This window comes from Oreochromis aureus, linkage group 3 (assembly GCF_013358895.1).
Source record: "Oreochromis aureus strain Israel breed Guangdong linkage group 3, ZZ_aureus, whole genome shotgun sequence".
Classification (NCBI taxonomy): domain Eukaryota; kingdom Metazoa; phylum Chordata; class Actinopteri; order Cichliformes; family Cichlidae; genus Oreochromis; species Oreochromis aureus.
Genome location: NC_052944.1, coordinates 28659884 through 28685417, shown reverse-complemented (window position 1 = coordinate 28685417; position 25534 = coordinate 28659884). Strand labels below are relative to the sequence as shown.

Sequence of the window (25534 nt, the reverse complement as noted above, 5' to 3'; positions counted from 1 at the left end):
GTTAAGGTTTGCACAGATTTTGCATTCTGGGAAATGGGAGGGGCGAGGACAGAATCTCAGACTCGCCATGACTCACTGATCTTGTCAGCAGGACTTGCATGGTGGGTTCAAGCCACAGTTGCCACTTCCATTATTATAATACTGTGTTGCCAAAGAGCATTGGCTACAAGATGGAAAGCCAATGATTGGCATAGTTCCTTTAGCACTTTGACTGTCATTACATTCTCTGTTACGAGACCTACTGTTATCCTTTCACTGTCAAAACCGGTCAGTGTTGTGTTATCTTGTCTCTTAAGGCTTTGTTCCAAGAGTGGAGCAACAGTTGTGCTTTTATGGGAGGAGTTCTGACTGACATGTTATTGAAACTTTAGGTTTGATTCTGGCTTTGTTACACCCAAAGTTACTCAAGAAAAAAAGAAAATCACTGAGTTTTATATTTTCATACAAGTAAAACCCAGTAGGTAGAGGTTTTTGCGATACGTCTGGAAGAGCCAGGGTCTGCGATAAAGCGTCCACTTTCACAGCAGATCTACGGAAAGAAACGGAAGGTGGCCTTGTTTACAGATATTACAAGAAGCAACAAAGCATGAATTATAAATGAAGCTCTGTGTTGAGCAGGGAAGTATCTCCGGTAATAAACTGTTACCGTTACTGCACATTGTTCATCTCCATCAGTGATCAGGTCTGTGTCTATTTCGACCAATCATCATTTAATCCTATCTGTAGCCTACTAAAGGTAAGTGGATATGTTGGACAAAGAGATAAGAGATAAGATAAGATAAAACTTTATTAATCCCTCGGGTGGGTTCCTCTGGGAAATTCGGTTTCCAATAGCACAGCACCGACAGAAGTTACAGAACGTGAGCAGAATATTATATATACACATATATAAATACACAGACATATATAAATAAAATATACGAAAGGGATAAATAGAATAAATAGGAATAAGAATACAAGGGAATTGCACATTTCAAGAGGTCAGTCTGTCAGTATTTATATCCAGAAAATCAACTGCTGCTTCCACATGGTAGAGGTGTCACATACTGCCTGCAATGTTACATGTAACACTTTAGAAAGTAATGCGTTACTGTAATCAGATTGCATTGTTAGCAAAGCAGTAACATAACACTTTATTGTACTATTCTTCTCCTTCTTTCTGCTGCTCCCTTTAGGAGTCATCTGCCTCCATCTCACCCCATCCTCAGCATCCTCCTCTGTGACACAAACCCCTTCAGCATGTCCTCCTTCACTACATCCATGAACCCCCTCTGTGGTCTTTCTACGATCCTTATGTCACAAATCACCCCTGACGTTTTCACCTCTCCTTTCTCCTTCTCCTTTCACCGTTCCTTTGGATGGTTGACCCGAGGTATTTAAACTCATCTACCTTCACCACAGTAATCACATTACAATTATGTTGCTAGTTGCACTACAAAGATTGATCAGTTACTAGCAGGATGGATAGACAATAAACAACCAAGAAAAAAAAAACATATTTTTCTCTGTGCACACTTCCACCACAATCAGCTGATTTCAGTTCTTGTGCACAGAAGAAGGAAAATGGTGCAACGGTGCACAAATTCTTTACGAGTGTTGAAATGGACCTCACTTTTACTTTTATTGCACCAAAGCAACACGTTGCAACATGATAAGCAACATGATAACAACAGAACTGTAGAGGTGCCAGCTATCTTTAAATAGACCCAGGCTAAGCTTTTTCCCCTTTACTTGCACTGTTTTGCTCTGTGAAAGGTTCAGTGTGTTGCTCAAGTTCATGCTGTATGCGGCTCTACAGAGGAGAGGGAAGCTTCACTTATTCATGACTTGCATCCAGCGTCTCCCTAGATTTAGCACAGCAACTAACATCTATGCACTCAGTTACCTGTTTGAGGTTTTTGGGGTTTTTTGGCAGTTTTCTCTTTCACCATCTACCAGATTAAATCTCAGTTCTTCTCCTCGGGTCTAATAGATGAATCATGCAGTAGTAACACTGAAACAGTTGGGAACTCTCCCAGTGGGACTTACCCAAAGCGCCCTGACAGATGTCAGTGCGAGTAGCTCCATCTACGATGAATTCGGGCCGCTTGCAGAGCTCCTGTCGGTGCACACACACACATAAATACACAAATTAGCACTTCTTTGCCTTCAGACATACATTTTGCAAACATGTTGTGTCCCTTTCCTGCTCTCATTCTCATCTCATTGAACTTGCTTTGGAAACCTCAACATTTATCACCTTTATGCAAGTAATCAGTCATTTAACACTGCATCTTTATCAGTCTTATCTCTAACTGATGATTAGTCTGAGACATGACCTGAAGCAACAATAAAAGAGCTAACGAAGCGTGTCTACAAAGCTGCCCACTTTATAATCTAAAGTAAAGCGCCTTTTTCAAGCTCCATGGCTACCAGGAGCTTCAAACCTCTGACCAGAGTGCCCACAGTAAGCAGCTAAAGTGGGATTTTTGCAGCTGGGGGAACCCTAAATTCACATGGATGAGGGCAGCAATTCAGAATTGACTACCATGCCTCTGCTTATAATGTCTCTGGTGCAACCCATAGCCTGCCCTGCAACAGTCAAACATAGTCACTGAACACAGCAAACTACCCAGTACTTCTGTACTTGCTGTCCAATATAAACTTTATGTCACAGCAGACACATGCATTTATTTCTTCCCTGGGAAACGCAGCCATTGTACTCTTAGCTGGCAGATAAAAAGTGTGCCAAACTGCACAGCTTGAGGTAGATTACAATGAGGCTCTCTCTTATCAGTCATATACGAATCTAGCTGGGCAATCATCTGGTCTATCTTCTCAGGTAGCTGCTTTTAAACTGAAGCTCAGGACAAATCACCTGATCTTACATGCACAAAACTAAACTCCTGCTTCCCAACACGTGGGCTCCAAATAGTTTTTAAAACATTTAGTCTTTCAGTCAAGGTTTAGAAACAACTCTGGACCAGTGCAAGAGCAAACAGACTGCTACAATAAATTAAATAAATATATATATTGAGCCTAATAATCACCATTAGTTACTGAGTAAAACCATAGGATAAACTGTATCAATATGATACTCTATAACATGCGAAGTCTCTGTCTGTGTGTTTGTTTCTTTGTCTGCCAACTCTTCCTACACAATCAGGAGTTGAGCGACCCAACTTGGCACACAGGTACATCTGAGGCCCCCGAAGATTCTTATCTCTGTCATATATTCTGACATTATCACATAGCCTAGCAACCACTTAGCACGGGGCCAAAAGTGACCTGTTTTTTAATGCATCTCCAACACTGAGAGCAACATATCATTTTAATTTTATGGTCAACATCATAAACAGGCCAGACAATACTGTAGCACAGGCATCGGCTAGGATTATAAATACAAAAATACTCTATTCTACACATGATCTGTTTGTTTACACCTTATTAAAATCTATGTATTCTTAGACCAACAGATGGAGTGAACTGTTTTAAGTTGCTGTTTGGGAGCAGCGGATATCGGGGTAGCAGTTCATACCCACAAAAGCATTTTAGCTAATTATAGCTAGTAGATACAGTTAAAACAGCTTCTAATAAAAAAAACTAATTGAAGAGTGACTTTTTTAGTAATTTAATGTCAAATAATAAATTCAGAAAGTTGTAAGAAGTTGTAAAAAGGTAGTTCTCTTTGGGTTTAATAGGGCTAGCTTCAAGCACAATTCTCTCAGTCCTAGTGCACACTAGTGTTCCTTGTTCACATTTGACTTTGCACAGCTTCTTGCCTCCCAAACCTTCATGTACTCAGCATGGTGAGCATGAGAAACCCCACGAAGCTATAAAAAGAAATATTTTATGTCATGTCACACAAACACACACCAACTATTCAACACGCGGCTTAACTCACTGATGCATCATGGGCATTTTTAAAGTCTCACATGAAGCCTTTTTTTTCCAGGGCTCTTAGTGTAAATATTACAGATCCCGTGGTGCAGGTGATGCATGCATTATGAAGTGCTATTTTTGGATGTCTGAGACCTCAGAAAAGCATCAGATGCAACAAACAAACAGATAACATACACCCATGAACATGTGATGATCTGCATACTCAAAAGAAAGCCAAAATTATCACAAGGCAAAGCTTGTAAGACCACAGCTCGCTCTGTTACTGCAGGACTGAAAACAGCAACTTGCCACATTTTGTGCAAATACAACATAAAGGAGAGCACACCGTTTTGAATTACACTTTGTTCTCTGGTGCTGATCTCAGCTTCACAGACCACACCGGTGTATTTATAACAGATTAAAAAGTGATGAGAGAAGAAAAGACACGAGATGGTAGAAGATGTGAAATAAGAGGCTTCTCATAAGGCCTCTTATTAGACCTAAGAAGCCTTGCGTGTGTTGATATTAAATTGATCAATCATAACTAACTCCATGATAAAATTCAAGTCTGTGGGGATAGCTTGCTGAAGTGTACCAGGTAAAAGACCTTGGGATTGGAACTTAAGAGTTTGAAATGACCATATTTGGAATATCCTCTCTCTTTGACATCATGCGGAGTCCAGAGAAGAATAAATAAATAGATAATTAAATGTCTGAATCAAATCATTTACAGCATCCTGAAGTCTGAGCTTTTGGCTCATGTGGATTATTCTGATGTACAATGACTTTATTATTTTAAACTTTGCCCATAATAAACAGAGCTAACCACCTATGACACAGCATCTATATGACAGAAAGTAAATAAGAGAAATGAGATCTCGACTGTCTCTCACTGAATGGCTACTTTGTCATTATCAGTTCACTCAACAACTTCCTAAGTACTTCCTTCACATCTTTCCCCCATGCCTCTAAGTAAACACTCTGCTTTTTACAATGACCTTAGAGCGAGCATTGCCCAAAGGTCATGGATTTTTAAGGGGACAAAGGGTTTTTTTCAAAAGAACTTATCACTGATTTGTCAGACTTACTTTGGTAAGAATCGTAAGGTACAAATTAATGGTCAAACAGCGAAAACTGGGCACTCTTTGGATTACAAATTCAGCTCCAGTTTGGACTGCTGATTGACTAACAGCACTTCCGTGGAACGTTAAATCATCAGAAACCTTTTGTGTGGGGGAAAAAAATTTAAAAAATGCTTATTATGACAAACACATCTCAGAAATCTGGTTTTTCTGTTGTCAAATGTTAGTGCTTCCTAGCTCTGCTTAAACACACCCACTGCAGGTGGTCATGGGACTTGATTATTTAGGCGCTGGGGTTTTGTGCCTGTAACTCGAGTTTTATATTACAAGGCAATGTTGGAAGAATCAGTTCCATGCTTTGTCTGAGGTGTAGCAGGCAACAGGAGATACCTCTTGTCAGATGGCTGCACATATTTAGAATACTATGGCTCAGGGTGGGGTGCTGCAGTTACATGCAGGAGGTCAAGATGTCCCCTTGCTTGCTGTGAATTCTCCAGACAATTACCTACTCCACTCTTAGTGGCTCGTTCAGACATTACACACTGTTTGCAAAGGAGCTGCTACTTTAAAAACCACCAAATATCTGAGTGAGGCGTTTGTAGGCGTGAGTCAGACCTTCGCATTGTGATGCAGTGCAGCCAGATAAGATCTAAGAAAATTCAGGGGTGTGGTCTGCTACACTATACAGAAACAGCTACACTATATCGCCAAAAGTATTCACTCGTCTGGCTTCACACATATATGAATTCAAGTGACGTCTCATTTTTAATCCATAGAGTTTAAGTTCTTCCACACCACGCTCACTCATCCATGTCTTTATGGGCCTTGCTTTGTGCACTGGTGCACAGTCATGTTGGAACAGGAGCCATCCCCAAACTGTTCCCATGAAGTTAGGAGCATTTAATTGTCCAAAATTTCTTGGTATGCTGAAGCATTACGAGTTCCTGTGTGATTGAACTCTGGCCTACCACTTTGCGGTTTAGTTGTTGTCATTCCTAAACGCTTCCTCTTAGTTATAATACCACTAACGTTTGACTGTTGAATATGTAGTAGTGGGGAAATTTCCTGGCTGGACTTGTTGCATAGGTGGCATCCTATCACTGTACCAGGCACAGTAAGTAAAATCACAGTAGAAATCTGCAAACACTGTCTATAACGTTAAACATCCAGAACATGTACAAATGATTTGAATGGCTTCTATATTCCACTCACCCATGCTTGGGCAAAAGACACACACAAAAACACATATACACCTCCCACCACCGCTGGGATTTCTCACCGTGGGCCTCATCCAGCGGACGCCGCTGGTCTTTGCCGATCTGGGGCCGAGTTCGTTGAATCCCAAAGATGACGCTACAGCAGGAAACAGGCTATCCTCAAACAATCCCCCGCTTTGAAGGCACTGGGCTTTCAGAGAATCATAGTCCTGACCCAAGAACTTCACCGCATTGTGGTTCTGCCCCAGGCCCTCATTACGATCCCACTGGCTCCTCAGCTTGTAGGCCATGCCGGTGGCATAAATGGGCTGCTCTGCCATCTTGAGCTTGTCGAGTTACTAGAGCACAGTAGGACTGACTGCTGCTATCAATTTGATTCTCTTTGGAACCACAATAAGAAGTAAAGATGTGTCAATTATTAAAGAGGCAACAGCAGCCTATTGAGCTTTTATATTATAAAGTGCTGATGTAAACCTGATATAAAGTGGTAATGGCTTCAAGGCTCAATCATCAGAATAAAACATCAGTAGCTATTAAGACGCTATTAAGCACTGATGAGGCTAGGCTGCTGCTTGCTTGTGGTGCATGTGGTTGCACTCTCGCTGGATGCTTTGATTGCAATCAAAAACGGAGGAGCTAAAATAAATCCCAAGTTTGTCACAGCAGAGACGTCTTCCTCAGTGCAAAAGATCCAATTCCAGATAACGCTAGTCCTCGTCTGTTCTTTTTTTGGCAAGTTCCCACCGTGCAGGATCACAGCCTGTCCTTATCACAGCAGTGGCCAAACCCTGCACAAAAAAGAAGCTGAAAGTGAGGAACTGAGCACAAGAGTAAAAAAGTTATCCAGTGAGATACAAGTCTGTACATACCAATATCTACACATACATCAGAGAACAAAAGCACAGGCCGTGAACACCCTCCATGTGAAACGAGGTCTCCTTGTTTCTTTGAAGTCAACCACGCATGCATTCTTAGAAAAGCCTAACACACATGGCACATCTGTGCCAACTTTTACTGTGGTGCACTGAATGTGTGCACAGTGTAAGTGAGAACTACATTTAAAGTCAATGTTTAATCAGAAAAGCACATTAACAAAGGAGGATGCGTGTGTGGTTTTGTGTGAATTACGATAAAGGTTGCATGAGGCAAAGAACAAGCACGAGCTCTCTGTGTGACGCTTTAATTAAGCAGAGGCTGGGATGAGGAAGCATAAACTATCATTAGTGCCACCACAGACAGAACTGGAGCTTTGGACTGAGTTAGTCTCACTGTTTTGCTTTGAGTCTGCGTCTTTTCCGTCAAACACAGAGTGGAAGGCGTTTATTTTTATCTTCTTTCAACTCTGTCAGCTTTTTTTTTTCACTCCCTCACCTCAGATATGCACATAAAGATACGCACTTCCTGTTTTCAGTCCACAGGTGTCCGTCACAGCAGAAACAGAAAAGAATGTGGCTTTCACTGGCTTGTGTAGCAGTGGAGCCATGTAAGAGTTTCCTCCTCCTGCTAACAGTGAACCACACCCACAAAGATGGCCCATTTGACTGTGTGAAGAATGTTGCTGCTAAGAGAGCCAAAAACTGAGCATGCAGCTGCGACAGCAGGTTTCTCATCTGTTAAATTACACAACACAAAGATTTGTCTTTGCACATGCTAGCATGATGAAACTACATTAGGATCATGTACATGAGTACTACACATTATTTCTGCTAATAGACCCCTAAAGCTACAGCTAGCAAAGCTGGAAGCGCTGATTAATAGCTGCACCCACAACTATTGCTGCCATTATATTTCTTACCACAAGCATTATTACTCACAATAACAAAGGCACTTTTGCCACCGCTGTAACAACTACTGTTGCTTCCTCCTGCATTCTTTATAAAGAGCTATTTAGCATCTGTACCACATATTAGCATTAGCATCACTACAAGTGCCAACACTATTTTTCTTTATTATATAAATGTATGTACAAATTAAATGTGGACATGTAAATACCTTTAGTGAAGTGGCCTCTAGAGTTACACCTGTTAAACTGCGTGTTAATGCAAATATCTAATTAGCCAATCACATGGCACCAACTTAGTGTATTCAGGTATTTAGTCATGGTCAACACGACCTGCTGGAAATCAAACTGAGCATCAAAATGAGGAAGAAATGTGATTTAAGTGACTTTGAATGTGGCACGGTTGTTGTCAAACAGGCTGGTCTGAGTATTTCAGAAACTGCTAATCTGCTGGGATTTCCCCACACAGCCATCTCTACAGTTTACACAGCGTGAGCCAAAACGGAGTAAATTTTGGCGAGGGGCAGTTCTCTGGTGAAAATCTTCTTGATGTCAGAAGTCAAAGTGGAAATGTCAGACTGCTTCGAGGTGATCGGAAGCCGACAGTAACTCAAATTACTGCTCTTTATAACCAAAGTGAACAGAAGAGCGTCTCTAAACACACAACACAAACACAACAAGCAGACGGGCTACATCAGTGTGACACTCCCATCAGCTAAGGACAAGAAACTGAGGCTACAGTTCGCACAGGATCTGCAGATTTGGACAATAGATGATCGGAAATTTTCTGCTCTAATGAGACTCAATTTTAGCAACAACATTAGAACGTTACTGTCAGAATACGGCAAAAATATGAAAGCATGGATCCATCCTGCTGACCATGTTTATCCCTTTATTACCATTAATAAAATTGTCCCTGTTCTTCCCCTCACTGCCGAGTCTAACCCTAACCCTAACAAAAGTCTGGTTAAAAATGCAAGTTTTCAGATTCATGTCAGGCCCATGTGTTTGTTTCTTACCTCTCCTCTAAACTGCACCTTCTAGTTTGATCCCAGGAACCTGTCCAGACAGACCCTTCTGTACAAGCTTTATAGTCAACCTCCTACGAGGGATGTGCCAAATGTGGCAGAAAGGAGGAGTTACACCTGATTTCTACATCTTTTTTTTCCCCACTGTTAACGTAGTCGCATTGTCACCTGAATGAAATGATTGAGCACTCCTATAACTTAACTTTTCCTAGAACGGGAGGAGCTACTGACTGTAGGCAGAAGTGTGTCAGGTGACTGCTCTGTGAGGAAAAAAAACACTGCCCCTCACAAAACACACCCATTACCATGAAATACTTGCAAACCACAAACAACTACTCATACGCTTTCAATATGCATGTCACTCTAAGTTAGTTTTATGACAAGACACCCATGGCCCCATTACTTAAACCAACAACAAAGGATCATAACGTGTTCTGTTAAAACCTCAGTTGTGTGGTTTTTACCTCTGCTGGCTGCCATCGGGCACATTTTACCCAACAACAGTTCAGTCTGACTCTAATGAATATTTTACTTCCCCTCACATGAGAAATACATGCAGCCTGCATACCCTCGCGCCACATCCCAACACACACACGCGCTTAGCCTCCCCCTCAATGTGGGTGGTAGCACAAGAGAATGTGCTACCGTATCGTCTAGCAATGCAACACTTAGTATAATCACAAGAAAACTGAAAATGTGCACTTTCATCCAACCTATAACCCAGCTCTTTTATTTATTTGTTTTGGCACAGCAGCAGGATGTTTCCTTTAACATAGGGGTTGTGCAGCCATGCAAAGGCTGTGAAAGCACTGCAATCATCAACTATGTGTGACTAATGCTTTTCTGCCGATGACTGTCTGAGTCCAGTTTCCTCCTCACGACTTGGGCTGATTAAATGCATGCTGATAGTAAATAAGTGTTGCCTTTGGGAGGGTGGAGTCAAGAGTTTGTGACATGAGTAAGCCTTCTGAGCGCCTGTGGTGTATTTCTGCATGCAGGGGTTCATGTTCCAACACAGTTTACTGTGTGATAAAATATCCAAAGTGTTTGGAGAAAATAGACCAGCAGAGAGATCACACACACACACACACACACACACACACACACACACACACACACACACAGTGACCGCTGCAGGGAACATGCTGACTTCTGTGTGAGAGTCATTTTTCTCATCAAAGTCTGCAGGGAAAACAAGCAGCCTTTAGAAACACTGGGCTACAATTAGAGAATACTCGTTAGAGCATGCGCCTCAGCTCCAGCAGATTTTGCTCTTAATAAAACTTTAAGTTGGGCGCATGGCTCACGCAGATAAGCAAAAGCTCCTATGACAGATAGATAGGTGTGGTCCCGGGGGAAAAAATGAAATGAAAGAAATAAACAATGAGCAACACGAACAGCTGTTTGACGAATTTCCTATCCCTTCACTTCCATCAGACACGGTGAAAAAAAAAATTAATAAAGATTAACACAGGAAAAGCAGATTTTGCGGAATCAACAGCACACTAATGTGGGCTAGTAATATTTCTTGGTTATTACTCTCGTGAAACCAGGGCCAGACTCGTGTTTGACTGTAGTTTGTTCCGGCTTTACAAACTAAACTAAACTAAACAACAACTCACAAACTTCCAGTTCTGCTCTTAAAAAAAAAAAAAAAAGTTCAGACCAGGAGGACAAACGCGTTTTGCACAGTGCACTTCCATGCGCCCCGACACTAAACTGCTGATGTAAAGTGATGTTGAAGGATGAATCTCATATTTACCTTGCGATGCGTTTCCTCTGAAAAAAAAAAGTTTGTTACGGAAATTCAACATGCAACTTGACAACATGCTTTCCGTTCCATGTTTAGTATGTACCCTTCCTTGTACCCTCCCCTCTTCTCTATACAGAAGAAACGCCCTGCTGCCGCTATGTGTGCTCTCGTTCCAATGCGACTGCGCAGTGCCCGCAAGTCATAAAACTACACTGAAAGGGAGGGATTCGTGCGCTGTTCTCTCTTGTAGTGCTCTTTGTTTGCAGCAGATTTTACTTGATGCTGTGGTTCATTATGGTAGTGCGCGTTTATATGCATTATGCTGCCCTTTAAAAGATAAAAATCCCTTTCTATGGTTTTACAAATACTGAGCCTAACTAAAAAGGACACATTTACCAAGTGCTAGACTCCATTTGAAGTTTAGTTACGCACAGTATTTCTATTTTATACCTACTTTAAAAGGTCAGTAGACTTGTAAGCTATAAAATGTAAAAATAGGGAAGTTCTTTATTCTTCTAACGGCAACATTTAAAGGATTTCAAGTCTAAGCAGCCAACGGTGACATCTAGCGACTCCAGTTAGTAGCGCGTTTATGCCCATCAGAAAAGAACAAATAGTGAAAATAAATAAATAAATGAATAAGATCGTACTGAAGTTGTAAACAGTGTAAACTATCACAGTGTATGGGGGGTGAGGGGGGTGATTGGGGGCACAGATTAGCGTCTGTTTGTGTGGGATTGTATTAGTCTGTATCTTTTTACCTGATGGCCAAAGTTCAAACACAGGGTGACTCGGTTGTGTGATGCCTGAAAGGAATGCCTTTTATTCCGCACAATGCATTGGACGCAGCTGAAGAATATGATTTTTGTCCCATTTTATGTTTTGTCCTATTGGGAATGTATATTTTGAAAGTACTTGATCTGACTGAATGTTGCAGTAGCAGTGCATTTAATTAAAAAAAATCTCTCTTCAGACTTCACGTCCCGTCATGCATTGCGTCTTTCCCCAGCTCTCGCGTGTCCTCCGCTGCCGCCGTTGTTCCATTGAGCTAACCTCAACATGGCATCCGACGGACCGCCGGGCACCGACTCTCTCCCGTCCGATTTGGGGAGTGCTATTGCAGCTCTGAATACATGGAGCATCCCGGAGCTTCAGGGCAAGCTGGCAGAGCTTGGAGTACCCAACATGGGTAAGAAAAACACCCGCGTAGAGCACTACGCCTTATCACAGGCTATCGGCAGCTAGTCCGTTGCTAACTTAAGCTAGTAGCATTAAAACGCAACGCTTCCGTTGCAAGGAGTTTAAGCTAGGCCTGAGTTATGTTTACACTCTGTTAAGTAAATTTCATGCACTAATTAATCATGTAAGTGACATTTTAACTCTTGTGATTCATGTTGGGTAAAACTAAGAGCGTTTGGCTAGGTTTTTTCCTTCGTATTACCTCTGTAACTAGTTCAGCGGTTTAGCTGCTTTGCTAACTTGATATGGAGGGGTCAACATTAGCCTACTTTTCTGTAACTCGTTAACTTCAAAATGAGTTCTGAGTTTTTCTGGCACATTATTGGTGCACATTTTACACGCCTAAAGTGATATCAGCGTTGTTTAACAGCCGTTTCCGATTCATTTTCTCCTCTTTAGGTCCCAGAGAGGAGTTGATTGACAGACTGAAGGGCTACATGATGCAGGTAAATGCATTTGGATTCGGTTTTATTCAGTCAACGTGCAGCTGATTGGAATGATGGTGCTTTTTGTAACTATTGATGACCTTTCACGCTACGCTAGAGTAGTAATGAATAAAGTCTGGGCAGAAGTTAATAGTATATCCAAACTATTCATCTATTTCTCGAACCTCTTCTCCTTTTCATTGAAATCAAAGAAACTGTTCTGGTTTGTGTTTTTTACATGTGTCCCTCCACAGACTGGGATTCTTCTCAGCAAACCTACTGATGATAAACAAATGGGCTCCCAGGTAAATTAGAGGGAAAACACTGATGTCTGTTTAATACTGCAGCATACAATGGTGAAAAACATTACAATGTGTCGATGTAATGTTTTCTATATTTTGATTTACGTGTTTAGATTGTGCAGTTTTTGAGCACTAGACCAGCTCTCAAGCATATTTGAGGCTGTGTGTGTGAGTTTGCCCATCAGGTCTACATGTGTTTTGTAGACTTGGAGAAGGCATTCAATCTGGTTCCTTGCAGTGGGGGATCTTCCATAATATGGGGTGTATGGCCCATTTTTACAAGCCATTCGGTTCCTCTGCAACTGTTACTAAAGCTGTTACAGAGTGTAACACATTTGCTTAAAAAGCAAAAGATCCTGTTGTAGGAGGAGGCACAATTCTCTTTGGGGTTCTGTCAGGATTGGCTTCTTCTGAATCACATATCACAGAGCTACCTGCTGTTTTAACTCCTTAAGGGAGCAGCCGAAAGTCGCTTTTATGTAATCATAACTTTTCAGTCTTGCAAATTTGTTACAGTTGAGTATGTTTTGTCATGTGTTTGTAGAACTATGTTGAATGGTGTTAAGAAACACTTCACCAAAACAAAAACGAGAATTCACTGAACGCCTTAATATCTCACCTAGAAAGTCACACAGTCTCAGTGTGACTTCACTTCAGTCCTTCGTGCTTCCCATTAACATCACAGTCTCCTGTATTTCCTTCTCTCTAGATGCCAGGTATCCCTGCCATACCCCCAATGCCCATGCCGCCCATGCCTCCTGGTATGGGTATGATCCCAGCTATGAGCATGATGCCTAGTGGGCCCCCTCCACCTGGTATACACATGGGCATGGACCACTCTGTTTTGCCACCTGGCCTCACACAGGATGATCAGCTGAAGATGGCTCAGCATAGAGCAGCCATGTTGTTACAGCAGGAGGAGAGAGCCAAGCAGGTGAGGATAGCTGGACCTAAAGTTTACTGTTTGACTCATTTTTGCCAATTTGTTTTGCATTTATTAAACAAAGTAACATTCTGAGATGTGATCATAACGTAAACCACAATTTGACAGGATAAATGTTTTTTATAACTTCATAACAACACGGCAATAACTGCACTACACAGAAAACAGTTTAAAAAGCATGTTTTGTCTGACTGGCTGTTATTGTTTGTGGCTATCTCAGGGTGATTCCCATGTCATGGATGAACAAGATCTTTTGGAGCAACAGAAAAGGGTAAGAGGATGAAGAACTCTAAATTGAAATATTTTCTCAATGAGCTGCGTACATTTTCTCGGCTGGAAAAGGGTGGAAAAGCCAATTCAGTGTGGGAACACGTTGCTACCTCAAGTATCTAGTGCAGGGGTGGGCAACTCCAGGCCTCAAGGGCCGGTGCCTGCAGGTTTTAGATATCACGCTGGGTCAACACACCTGAATCAAATGATTAGTTCATTACCAGGCCTCTGGAAAACTTCAAGACATGTAGAAGAGGTAATTTAGCCATTTAAATCAGCTGTGACTAGATCAAGAACACATCTAAGACCTGCAGGACACCGGCCCTTAAGCCCTGGAGTTGCCCACCCCTGATCTAGTATCTAGTTCACAAACAAGGGAGAGTGGAGCGGGAGGGTGACAGATGAATCAGCATGGTGGATGCTGTGAGAAGCTGAATATGAAAGCAAGGCCATGAGTTTACCAGTGTGTTGGCACCCTCACGTGTGGTTACATTTTGTGGATAGTGACTGAAAGAATGACACCAAAGAAATGACGGGCTCGGCTCAGTCTTAGAGATGGGGTGAGGAGTTCAGTCATTCACGAGAGGTCAGAATAGAACCACTTCCACCAGGTGGTTCAGGCATCTGAATGTCATTGCCTCCTGGACCGCTCTAAGTTGAGGTGTTTTGGGCACCCTCTACCATCAGCAGGCCCCGGGGCAGATCCAGGACATGCTGGAGAGATTACATTTCTCAGCTGGCTTGGGAACACCTCCAGTCCCTCTGTAAGAGCTGGAAGAGGTGGCTGGGGTGAGAGTGTTCTGCTCAGACTTCTGACCCCGTGACCCAGAGCTGGATAACCACCAGAAGATGGAATTATAATTTTGTGTGTGTGTGTTGTGTGTATGTTTCACCTTTGGGCTACTAAAAAATTTGAAACATTTTCATTTCAGGCTGCAGTGCTGCTGGAACAGGAGCGTCAGCAGGAGATGGCCAAGATGCAGCCCAGGTCCATGCCCACTGTCACCCCAATCAGAGGTGTGTTTAAGCCAGAGTTTTATGTAACATACTGTATTTCAGAAATATTAATTTCTTCTGAAGCAGCACATTGTAGGAGCCATTTTTAAAATATAATTATGTGTGTTTCAGGGCCTCTGCCTCCAGGTGTCAGCATGCTGCCAGTTCAGAAACACAGAGTGCCGCCTCCTCCTGGAGAGGATAACAGAGAGGTAAATACCCCTCATATGTAGTTCTGAACTTGCTTGTGTTTTTGGTTTGTTTGTTTTAAGGTTGGATAGCTGAGCCATCCTGTTGATTCATCACACATGACAGAATGAGATCGTTTGACCCCTTTTCCACCATTGTTTGTATTTTGTGTCCAGACATTTCTGCATTAGTCAAAACTAATGCAAACATCTTAGGACCAAGTTTTGGTGAAAGATGGGTTTTTTTTTTTCTTTTTCCAGACACAGATGCACATAAAGTGTCCATAATCTCACATTTTTCTGGTGTGAATTTCAGAGCTGGCAGAGCGAGGAGATGAGCGTCACTGGGCCCAAGATCCCCCAGGCTCTGGAGAAGATCCTCCAGCTGAAGGAGATCAGACAGGAGCAGCTCACTGATCCCACAGGTCGGTCAGCTGATTAGACTGCTACTGAACCAAAAACTTTATTTTTTAAAAATTTATGATCAGTTTTGTTCTGTAGTGACTGCCTGGGAAGAACAGCTATAATCATCTTAAGGTGTCTAATTTTGGAAAATGAGTTTTTACAGTATGATCATGCTGCTTTTTTTTTGTTTTTTTTAAAATATACATTTATCTTTCAAAAGAGGATGACGACGATGAGGGAGGAGAGATGGACATGGCCAATTCATCCGCACCACTCATGTCTGAGACAGATGATGACAGCCAGATGTCTAAAAAAGATGTAAGTCTACGATTGGCACCTTTAAAGTCACAGCATTGTGAGTCCATGTGAGGAATTTACTTTGACAGTTCTTCATTGAGACTTAAAAGTGTCAACCTGGGAAACGGTATCTAATTTAATTCAGAAAACACAAAGCTATAAAATCAGGCTTTGTAGTTGTGAAGTCTGTCTTATAATCCCAAAGTAAACTGCTTCCCGGCATGAATTACTCAACAATGAGGCTGTTTTTTGTTTTTTAAAAGCTATTGGAATCTCATCTCTGAATTTATGACCCAATCTTTTCCTCAGAAAAACCGCAAACGCAGGAACCGCAAAAAGAAGAGCAAGAAGAAGCGAGCGCAGGAGAAGAAGGAGCAGGCAGAGCAGCAGCAGAAGGAGGGCAGCGACAAGGAGAAGGACAAGGAGAAGGACAAGGAGAAGGACAAAGAGAAGGAGCAAGAGGTGGAGATCGAGTACGTCACAGAGGAGCCCGAGATTTACGACCCCAACTACATCTTCTTCAAGCGGATTTTTGAGGCATTTAAGGTGACCACAGCAGACATGATTGACTATAATAGCGTCTCCTTTGATCCCCACCCCTAACGCAGTCTGTATTTCCTTGTCTTTTTCTAGTTGACTGATGATGTGAAGAAAGAGAAGGAGAAGGAGCCCGAGAAGTCGGATAAGCACGAGACAGCTGTGCTGCGGAAAAAAGGATTTGAGGAGGAGAAGAAAGACAGTGACGACAGTGATGAGGTTTTTAATTCCTCCATTTTTTTACGAGAGCGGAGCAAAAAGTACGAATATTTGTCTGCTTATGTGCTAAACATCTGAAATGTTTATCATGCAGGAAATCAGGCCGGATGCCCCAAAACTATCCAAGAAGAAGCTGAGGAGGATGAACCGGCTGACAGTGGCTGAACTCAAACAGGTAAAAATATATGGTTTGTTTTTTCAGTCTAAAATCCATGCACGATTGTGAATAGATGATAACCTTTATATCTCCTGCTGCCACTTTGCTTCAGTTGGTGGCTCGTCCCGATGTGGTGGAAATGCACGATGTGACGGCTCAGGAGCCCAAGCTGCTCGTGCACTTAAAGGCCACCAGGAACACGGTGCCGGTGCCCAGACACTGGTGCTTCAAACGAAAGTATCTGCAGGGAAAGAGAGGTATCGAGAAGCCACCGTTTGAGCTGCCCGAGTTCATCAGGAGGACGGGAATCCAGGAGATGAGGGAGGCTCTGCAGGAGAAGGTGGGTGGCCTTCTGATGGTCTGAGTCAACATTAGCAGAAATAATACTGCATGATTAGTAATTCTGTTTTTCTGTCCACTCGCAGGAGGATGCCAAAACTATGAAAACCAAAATGAGAGAGAAGGTTCGTCCCAAGATGGGAAAGATCGACATCGACTACCAGAAACTCCACGATGCTTTCTTCAAATGGCAAATCAAGCCCAAGCTCACCATCCACGGAGACCTTTACTATGAGGTACAAGAATTCTCGCTTTTCTCACATGTAATCAGGACCACATAGGTACATTTATCAAAGGGACGTTATGAGCGCTACAGCTCCATGACATGACCTACTTTGTGTTTTTGTGGCTCTGCAGGGTAAAGAGTTTGAAACTCGTCTGAAAGAGAAGAAACCCGGAGATCTGTCTGATGAGCTGCGTATCGCTCTGGGCATGCCAGTTGGACCTGTGAGTTTCACTATTGTTCAAACGTTGTGCAAATTTAATGAACTAAATCACAAAAAAAAACAGCCACCATGTTTTAAATTAACTGCAGTTTCTCTTAAACACACAAATCTGAGCGCATATAAACAGAAACCGAGCCTTGGTGATCTTAGAGCTTCATACTGTCTTTGTTTATTGTGTTCTTGGGCTCATCTTGATCTCAGTGATGAGACTCTGTAATTATGTAAGAGTGTGATATAAAGCTACTGTATGAAGCTCCAGTTGCGACAGAAATAAATCAGCTGCTCTTGCTTTGCTGTTACTGTCCTGCTCTGTAGTATCACTCTCCCTGCTATCTCATTATGTCACTCTCTCTGTTACTGCTGTTAAGTGGTTGAATGTACAAGCTGTGAGAATAAATGTGTCAGATAAGACGTGACAGGACTTGTTTACACCGACACAGTAACGAGGACAATGCTGCTGTAACGACAATTATATAAATATATCCAGGCGGTGTTTTTGTCGCAGGCAACACCAACAGGCACGCAAATGAATGCTGAGCATATTTTAAGCTTGGAAAATGCGATCAGTACAGGGGGAGCCCATCTTAGTGTTTACTGAGGAAGCAGAGCGAGAATTTCACTTGGATTTTTGCTTTGTCTTCATCGCTAGAACGCCCACAAGGTGCCGCCTCCCTGGTTGATAGCCATGCAGAGGTACGGACCTCCTCCCTCCTATCCCAACCTGAAGATCCCTGGACTAAACTCTCCCATCCCAGAGGTAACAAAATATCCAAAAAGCAGTTTAACAATTATGTCAGTGAATCAGTTATTGCTCATTTTTCCTAATGTTGTTTATCTGCATCCCTTCATCAGAACTGTACTTTTGGTTATCACGCTGGAGGCTGGGGGAAGCCCCCGGTAGACGAGATGGGCAAACCCCTTTACGGCGATGTGTTCGGGACCAATTCTGCAGACTTCCAGGTCAGGAGTGCACAATATACCCTCAGAAAAATAATTATAGTCATCATAGTAACTTCTTAACAATGTAAAAGAGTAAATACTGTTACTTTAAGTCCTACAACATCAGTAACTCTTGTGTATGATTGTTTGTTGGTGCATGTCTTGGTAAGAATTTCATCCAAATTGAAATTTTTTGTCTTCACTGTTTAGGTTTTTGTTTTCGATTGCTACACGTATTATGGCCGTCTCTTAACGATGACTAATACACTAACATGTTTCTGCATTTAGGCTAAGGCGGAGGAAGAAGAGGTGGACCACACAACGTGGGGAGAGCTAGAACCCTCGGATGAGGAATCATCAGAGGAAGAGGAGGAGGAGGAGAGCGACGAGGAGAAGCCAGATGAAACCGGATTCTTCACACCAGCAGACAGGTACTTAATGTGCACAGTACAGTCAGTGATTTAATCAAGAAGCTGATAATGATTAATAGATGAGTCTTAAATCTTATTTAGAGTTTTCTTGCCCTGAAGTGTAAAGCCTAAAATCAAAAGGGTCGCACCTCACAAACATCTCAGTCACATTTATTTATTGGCTCACGTCCAAGTGGGTTCATGTGTTTTCAGCTCAGAGCGTGTGAGACTCAGCGCTTCGGTCTAAAGACGTTTTTAATGTTGGGGATATGGCAAAAATAAAAAGTAACCTTGCAGCTAAAGACTTCAAAGGATCCATTTTATAGATGTGTAAGCCTAAGTATCAGACAGACATCAATGCTGAGATCGACATTAATTTCAAAACTTTTTCCTTCATTTAACGTGTAACTGTAAATGACCTGAGAACAGGGGCCGGGAAGTGTCCAGTCACATTAGTGTTTAACTGGGTTATTTGGTCCGTATCTCATGGTGCAGTGTGTGACTACATGTCCTCGCTTTTTGCTAACAGAAGGGTGTGTGTGTGCACGCGCGTGCATGTGTGTCCACAGCTTTTAGACCTTTCTCAAGGCTTGCCGGTGTGACGTTTTCTGAAGTTTGTGCTCACCAATAAACTCACCATGTGCTGTGTGTCGCTTTGTGTCTCTCAGTGGGTTGATCACCCCGGGAGGCTTCTCATCAGTACCAGCCGGCATGGAGACCCCAGAGCTGATCGAGCTGAGGAAGAAGAAGATTGAGGAGGCCATGGATGGGTGAGTGTCGTTCCACTCAGTGCCCCTTTACTTAACCATCGGATCATCAGATTTATCTTTAAAAAAATAACAAAATAACAAAAAAAAATAAAAGTGAAAAATGCACTTCTTAATAGAAATTGTGCATTTTGGCTCCAAGTATTTCAAGGGTGAGTACTGGGGTGTTTTTAGATGTTTTCCCAGCATCCAGTTTTGAGAGTATTGGAGTTGGGTCCTTGAAATCTTCTGGTACTACAGCTCTGTAAAGCTAACAAAGAATGACGGATGATCGAGGTCTGTAAAATATTTGGACGTTTAAATATCCTTTAAAACAATCCAAATAAGGTTTCACAGATATTAAAGCTTAAATATTAGGAAAAAAGAGACAATTTCGTCCAGAGACAAACCGTCCTGGTATTTGATGGCATTTGAGGAGCTGATATGGAATGACCCATTCACATTTATTTATATGAATGATGCTGTCTAAAAAAATAAATGAGTCACTTTTGCTGTAAACAGCAGGGGGAAAATGTCCTCACACCCACTCCGATTTTTCTAAGCGTTATAAAGTTTAATGCCACACTTTAATAGAAATAGCATTCATTTAGAAAAAGCTAGAACTATTCTGTTTCTAAAGCACCATGCGCTTTTTTTAGTTTGACACGTTCTTGTTTTGCAGCAGTGAGACGCCACAGCTGTTCACTGTTCTCCCTGAAAGACGAACGGGCCCCGTAGGAGCAGCTATGATGGCCTCGACGCACATTTATGAAATGTCAGCGGTAAGGAGAAGTGTGTCCAAATGAAATGACTTTACAGCCGTTTTTCTTTTCGTTCCCGTTCTCCTCTGCCACTCTAGCTGAATCTTAAATACCTCTCTGCTGTCCTCAGGCCATGGCCAGTCGTAAGGCTGGTGGAGGGCAGGAGTCGCAGGGTGTGGAGGTGGCCCTGGCCCCGGAGGAGTTGGAGCTGGACCCGATGGCCATGACGCAGAAGTACGAGGAGCACGTGAGAGAGCAGCAGGCTCAGGTGGAGAAGGAGGACTTCAGCGACATGGTGGCTGAGCACGCAGCCAAACAGAAGGTACTAAGACACACAATCTGTGGCTTTTTAAAAACATTTTTCCTTCACACAAATGTTTTTGTGTAGCTGATTTCTGCTCCGATTACACGCTCAGCTCATGGAAGCTTTAAAGAAATGTTGCAGGCAGATAGCAGAGCATTTCAAAGCAAAAAAAGGCAGAAGTTACATCAGCAAAGCCAAAATCAGTTGTGTTTGTTTAAGAGGTCAAAAACTGCTAGTTCCCATGTCATTGATCTCATGACCAACACACCTGATGTGTCGATTACCAGCGTGTTACTGTAAATGAGTTCTGTTTATAACCTAAAGGAAAGTGGAAGTCAATAGTCTTTTAGGTTTTCCCTTGGGGTGACATTTGAATATTAATAGTTTCCACCTCCTCCTCCGTTTTTTCCTCCTTGTCGCCAAACAGCAAAAAAAGAGGAAGGCCCAGCCGCAGGACACGCGAGGCGGCGCCAAGAAATACAAAGAGTTCAAGTTCTAGAGGAGATGAACCAAAACGAAGCTCAGCGAGAGAGTCGTCCACCGCAGGAAATGAAAGAGGAAGAGGCAGATTTGAATTTCAGAGGATGCACACTGCAGCACCGATCATCTGTTAGCGCTTTAACAGTAAACTGTAAATCAACAGCGTGGGCGTGTCTCGTGTAGTCAGTGTCACATGACTGTGGCGAGGTGCATTTTTCTGTGTTGAACTTTTTAAGGTCTTGGTTATGTTTTTGTTTTGTTTTTTTTCATGGTAACCATGTTTTTTTTCTGTTTTTTGTAAATAAATGACGTGACAACACGAGTTCACAATCTTACTGCCTCCAGGTTTCTGTTTCATTTCATTCCACTCTGTGGGGAGGTGTGATTACACGCTGGTGGTAAAATGCAAGGCATTTTCCCCATCTGCGTCAGCTGAAGTATTGGGACTTTAGACTGAAAGGAGGAAGAGATCTTCTTTTGCACCTTAATGACCTGTGCTGTCTCTGTAAGGCCTTTGCTTCCACTGAAACTGCGAAATTCTTGCCTCTGAGTTTTAAGGCTGCTTCTGATCACTTCTGTTAACCTGGCCAGAATATCCATATCCAAACAAGCTCAGACCGAAGATAAAAGAGCCGGATATGTTTATATATTCTCCACTATGGCTATTAAACACATGTGGTACAGAAAGAAGGCTTAAAAAAGGACTTTTAGAGCAAGAAATCTTTACTTAATCTCACCAACTTATTCCTGTAACATATTCCTATTAGAACTTCAATGCAATTGTATTTGGTTGGTGCTTCACACTCAGGTAAAGTGCAAATCTAAAGGTCCATCGAGCAACACCTCGAGGTGTTTCTATTGCTAATTTATTTTCAGTTTAATGCTTAACATTAACAGACTATTGGCTGTTCTACATGGCTGTCTTGGCTGGCAGCCCAGGAACCTTACAGAAGTACTCCAGGAACAAATGTGGGCTTCTAAAGCCATCACCCTAGATGGACCCGAGTCAAAAGAGCTTTCCATCGACAGTGAATGGAATAAGAGTACAAAGCTGTTTGCCTCAGATCTTCAGCAGATATGTCACATAAAATCAGCTTGGACCAAGGTGGTCAGGGAAGCATGCATCATCAGGGGCCACCTCAGACTTCTAAATGAGGTCTGAATCTCAGAGAGTAAGATGTAGTTCAGGTTTCTGCAGCTAGGAGGCAAACGAGTACCGAACGTGACGGACCGTGTGAGAAGCACAGTGACCTAAATAACTGCAGCAGCTTCATGCTGACTCGGTCACTGGTACACAGCTTCTCACATGGAGCAACAGCCTGTTCACATCAGATCCTTTAACCATCCTGAGAAAGGCAGCACAGCACCAGCATTCCCAGTACTGCAGAGCTGTGAGGACGAAGGACCACAGCTTTCTTAATAGGCTGCTGTGACTGAAGAGCAGCTTAGAGGGTCAATTCTGTAAATGTGTTGAAGAGTAAACAACATCATCTGACATTTGAGGATGTCTCCTTCACCGACGTGACTGAAACTTTACTCTCAGTGGGCCATTTAGAGGAAATAAGACCTTGATACTGCTGACAGAGCCATCTATCCAGGCACAGTGTCTGTAGTCGCTGTACTCGGCCTCACTTACTAGGAACTTTGCAAATGCAGACAGACTCCTTTCAGCACTTCCCCGTAACACATGGGGGAAATATGCAAGGTGTGGCTGTCTATTCTAAAAATAGACATAAATCAATAATCACTGGTTCTGCTTATGTAATGTGAATGTTTTATATTTGTTATATAAACTTAATATCTTCAGGGGATTTTTTGTTATGTTTTTTCTGCCAAAAGAAACAATTTAAGCACTTTTTAACTACTTTTATCATTTTAGATCTCTAGCAATAATGCAATCAGCCTGATATAATAGCATGCACTGGTGTGGTTACTAAATCTGTCACAAACACTGCATGCATACACCGCACAGCTACTTTGTAACTACATGGCTGCTGTACAGTAAAATGGGAGCTGGAGTTGAGGTTGCATAAGAAACGGTGTCGACTTAATTGACTGTGACACTGGATTTTGGAGCCTGTGCAGTGTCACTTGATGACTTTGCAGATTTAGGCCGCTGTGTAAAAAGTAACCCGGGATTATCCCGTGACCATGTTTTAATCTGCTCCATTCTAATCTCTTTATCAATGGCAGGAGCTGCTGGTGGTGAGAGAAGCGTGTTAAAAAGAGCAGAGGGAAGGAGGGGAGGGTGCGCTGTGTTTAAGCAAATCAGCTGATTATCCCAAAAACCAGTGAGAACTGATGACAAGTCCAAAGTCTTTTACATGCACTCCCTGCTTAATACTGGCTAAAAAAGTTAAAGAAACACTGAAAAGTACGATATAAGAACAGATATGTGTTTTAATCTTTAAATCTTGATGTGAGAATAATAATATTTAATAAATTATAGTGTGCCTTTTAAATATTTACAAACAGTTTTGAGATGTCCTACATCCTCTGAATGCAGCATAATCTAGCAATAGAAAAAAAAGGGGCAAAACATGGCTCTATCAGTTTTTCATTAAAGTGCAGTTATGTGCGTATCCTCGGGCTGTCGTGAACATTTCGAGCGCGTAATGTTTTTGTAAGCCCCGATCACTGCTGGGATAATCTGCCTGTAGAGAGACGTCAAGCTGATGGCAGCCGGCCCCGGCTGTGACGCTGCCATTAGGTCACCTTCTGATTCATATTCAGATGCAGAGATTGTAATCAGAGCTGTGCCTTTGTCACCTGAAGGTGCAAACGCTGCACCTGCTTCACGCTGTGCTGACAGGCAGCCAAACCCCAGAGGAGATTCAGCACGGTGGCCTTTGTGTCAGAGGGTGGATGGCTCGGACAGCAGTGCAGTGAGGTGTGGGAGAAAGGCCTGTTTGTGTGCGTGTTTGTCTGTTTTCTTTGTGAGTTTAAAGCCACATGCAAACAAAAATGTTTTGCCACCGTATGAAAATGAGCTGAATATTAACTCTGATGTCTTATCTGGCAGATCTGGGAAACTGTGAAGAGAATGAGAGGAAAGCAATCTCAATTCACACACTCTGACCGGTTTTGCATATTTCTCATAACAGCTGACAGAGCTTAGGTGTGTGTGTGTGTCTGTGTGTGTGAAAGAATCTACATGTGTGTATGACTAATGGGAATCACTACAGGAGCGCCTGAGACTCCAGACGGTGTGCAATATGGGTCAAAAAAAGAGCAATTTGCAAATGGATCCTCGGTAAAACACCTGAGTGGGGCCTTCGTAGTATATATATATATATGGAAGCTTTACAGTAAAAGCTGTAAGGAAAAAACAAAACAAAACATTGAATCATGGGTAAATATTACCTCTGGACCTTATTTAGGATTTGAATCAATCCACGTCTAAACAGTTACACACTGTTGCTGTTGCTGTATGTAATTAAAGGTATTTGTACAGGAGCATGTGCCACTGTTGAACACACACTGTAAGTTACAGGCTAAATTCCTGTAATGACATTCTGTAGATCAGAGGGAAACTGTTGCTCTCTTGTTCTTACTCGATTCATATTTTAAGTTTCTTTTTTAGGATGACCACATACATTATTACTGAAAATATACATCAGTATGCAAATCCTGTAAGCACAGATATAATCAGATGTACTTGGAGTATTTAAAAGTAGAATGGGAGGTAGGGCCTTCAGCTTTCAGGTCCCTCTTTGTGGAACCAGCTCCGAGTTTGGATTCAGGAGATGGACACCTTCTTTACTTTTAAGATTAGGCTTAAAACTTTGCTTTTTGATAAAACATATAGTTGGGTCTTGATCAGGTGACCCTGAATCTTCCCTTAGTCACATTACAATAGGTTCAGACTGCCAAGGGATTCCCATGATGCCCTCTTTCTATTCCCCATGTGTCTATATACAACTCTGCATTTAATCATGAGCAATTATTTAGTGTTTCTTTTGTCCTGTCTCCTTTCCTGGTCCTGGTTCTGCAAAATGTTTCTCCTGTTGAAAGGGAATTCTTTCTGTCCACTGTCATCAAAGGCAGAAAACTCCATCTGATTGTTGGGGTTTTCTCTCTAGTGTTGTAGGATCTTTACCTTACAATATAAAACACCTGGACTGTTGTTGTGAGTTGGTGCCATGCAAATAAACTTGAACTGAACATTCAAAAAACAAAGGCTATAATATTTAATGTAAAAGAGGGACAACAAAAGTGGAACACACTTCCACATTCCAATCCTCATAAAAAAGCAAATAAATTAGGTGGAAAGTGTAAAATATTTTTAAAATGTAAAACTCTACATTTCAAATAGAAAACATAAAATACACACGGACACACGCGTATATAATAAATACATGTGTAATAAAATGAATGTAATATTATTATTAATATTATGATTTAATTTCT

The 25534-nt window shown here is 42.1% G+C and overlaps 2 protein-coding genes across 5 annotated transcripts in view; one reads left to right on the top strand and one right to left on the bottom strand.

Annotated features, from left to right (window-relative positions):
- Window positions 1-10879, bottom strand: part of capn1 (calpain 1) — a 33798-nt gene extending 22919 nt beyond the window's left edge. Inside the window, exons 1-3 of one of the 2 annotated variants that reach the window (XM_039609844.1) lie at window positions 10731-10879; window positions 6223-6948; window positions 2029-2098 (exon numbers count right to left, since the gene is read on the bottom strand). In XM_039609844.1, the coding sequence (XP_039465778.1) occupies window positions 2029-2098; window positions 6223-6480 (328 nt within the window). In that variant the 5' untranslated portion in view covers window positions 6481-6948; window positions 10731-10879. Of the gene's footprint in view, window positions 1-2028; window positions 2099-6222; window positions 6949-8959; window positions 9105-10730 lie in introns of those variants that run through there. The other variant, XM_039609845.1, reaches the window with a different exon arrangement.
- An 860-nt stretch (window positions 10880-11739) lies between these two features.
- sf3b2 (splicing factor 3b, subunit 2) lies at window positions 11740-21457 on the top strand. Of its 3 annotated transcripts, none has more exons than XM_039609843.1 (22): window positions 11742-11910; window positions 12360-12406; window positions 12640-12690; window positions 13397-13621; window positions 13851-13901; window positions 14833-14917; window positions 15029-15108; window positions 15401-15509; window positions 15710-15807; window positions 16096-16332; window positions 16420-16542; window positions 16637-16717; window positions 16812-17039; window positions 17125-17274; window positions 17396-17485; window positions 18134-18241; window positions 18337-18444; window positions 18712-18854; window positions 19502-19603; window positions 20265-20361; window positions 20471-20662; window positions 21072-21457. In XM_039609843.1, the coding sequence occupies exons 1-22, from the start codon at window positions 11781-11783 to the stop codon at window positions 21141-21143; spliced, it is 2607 nt and encodes an 868-aa protein (XP_039465777.1). In that variant the 5' UTR covers window positions 11742-11780; the 3' UTR covers window positions 21144-21457. The 3 variants fall into 3 exon arrangements, with proteins under 3 accessions (XP_031588184.2, XP_039465777.1, XP_031588183.2); XM_031732323.2 differs by having other exon boundaries at window positions 11743-11910; window positions 20262-20361; XM_031732324.2 differs by lacking the exon at window positions 12640-12690 and having other exon boundaries at window positions 11740-11910; window positions 20262-20361; window positions 21072-21143.
- The last annotated feature ends 4077 nt before the right edge of the window (window positions 21458-25534 follow it).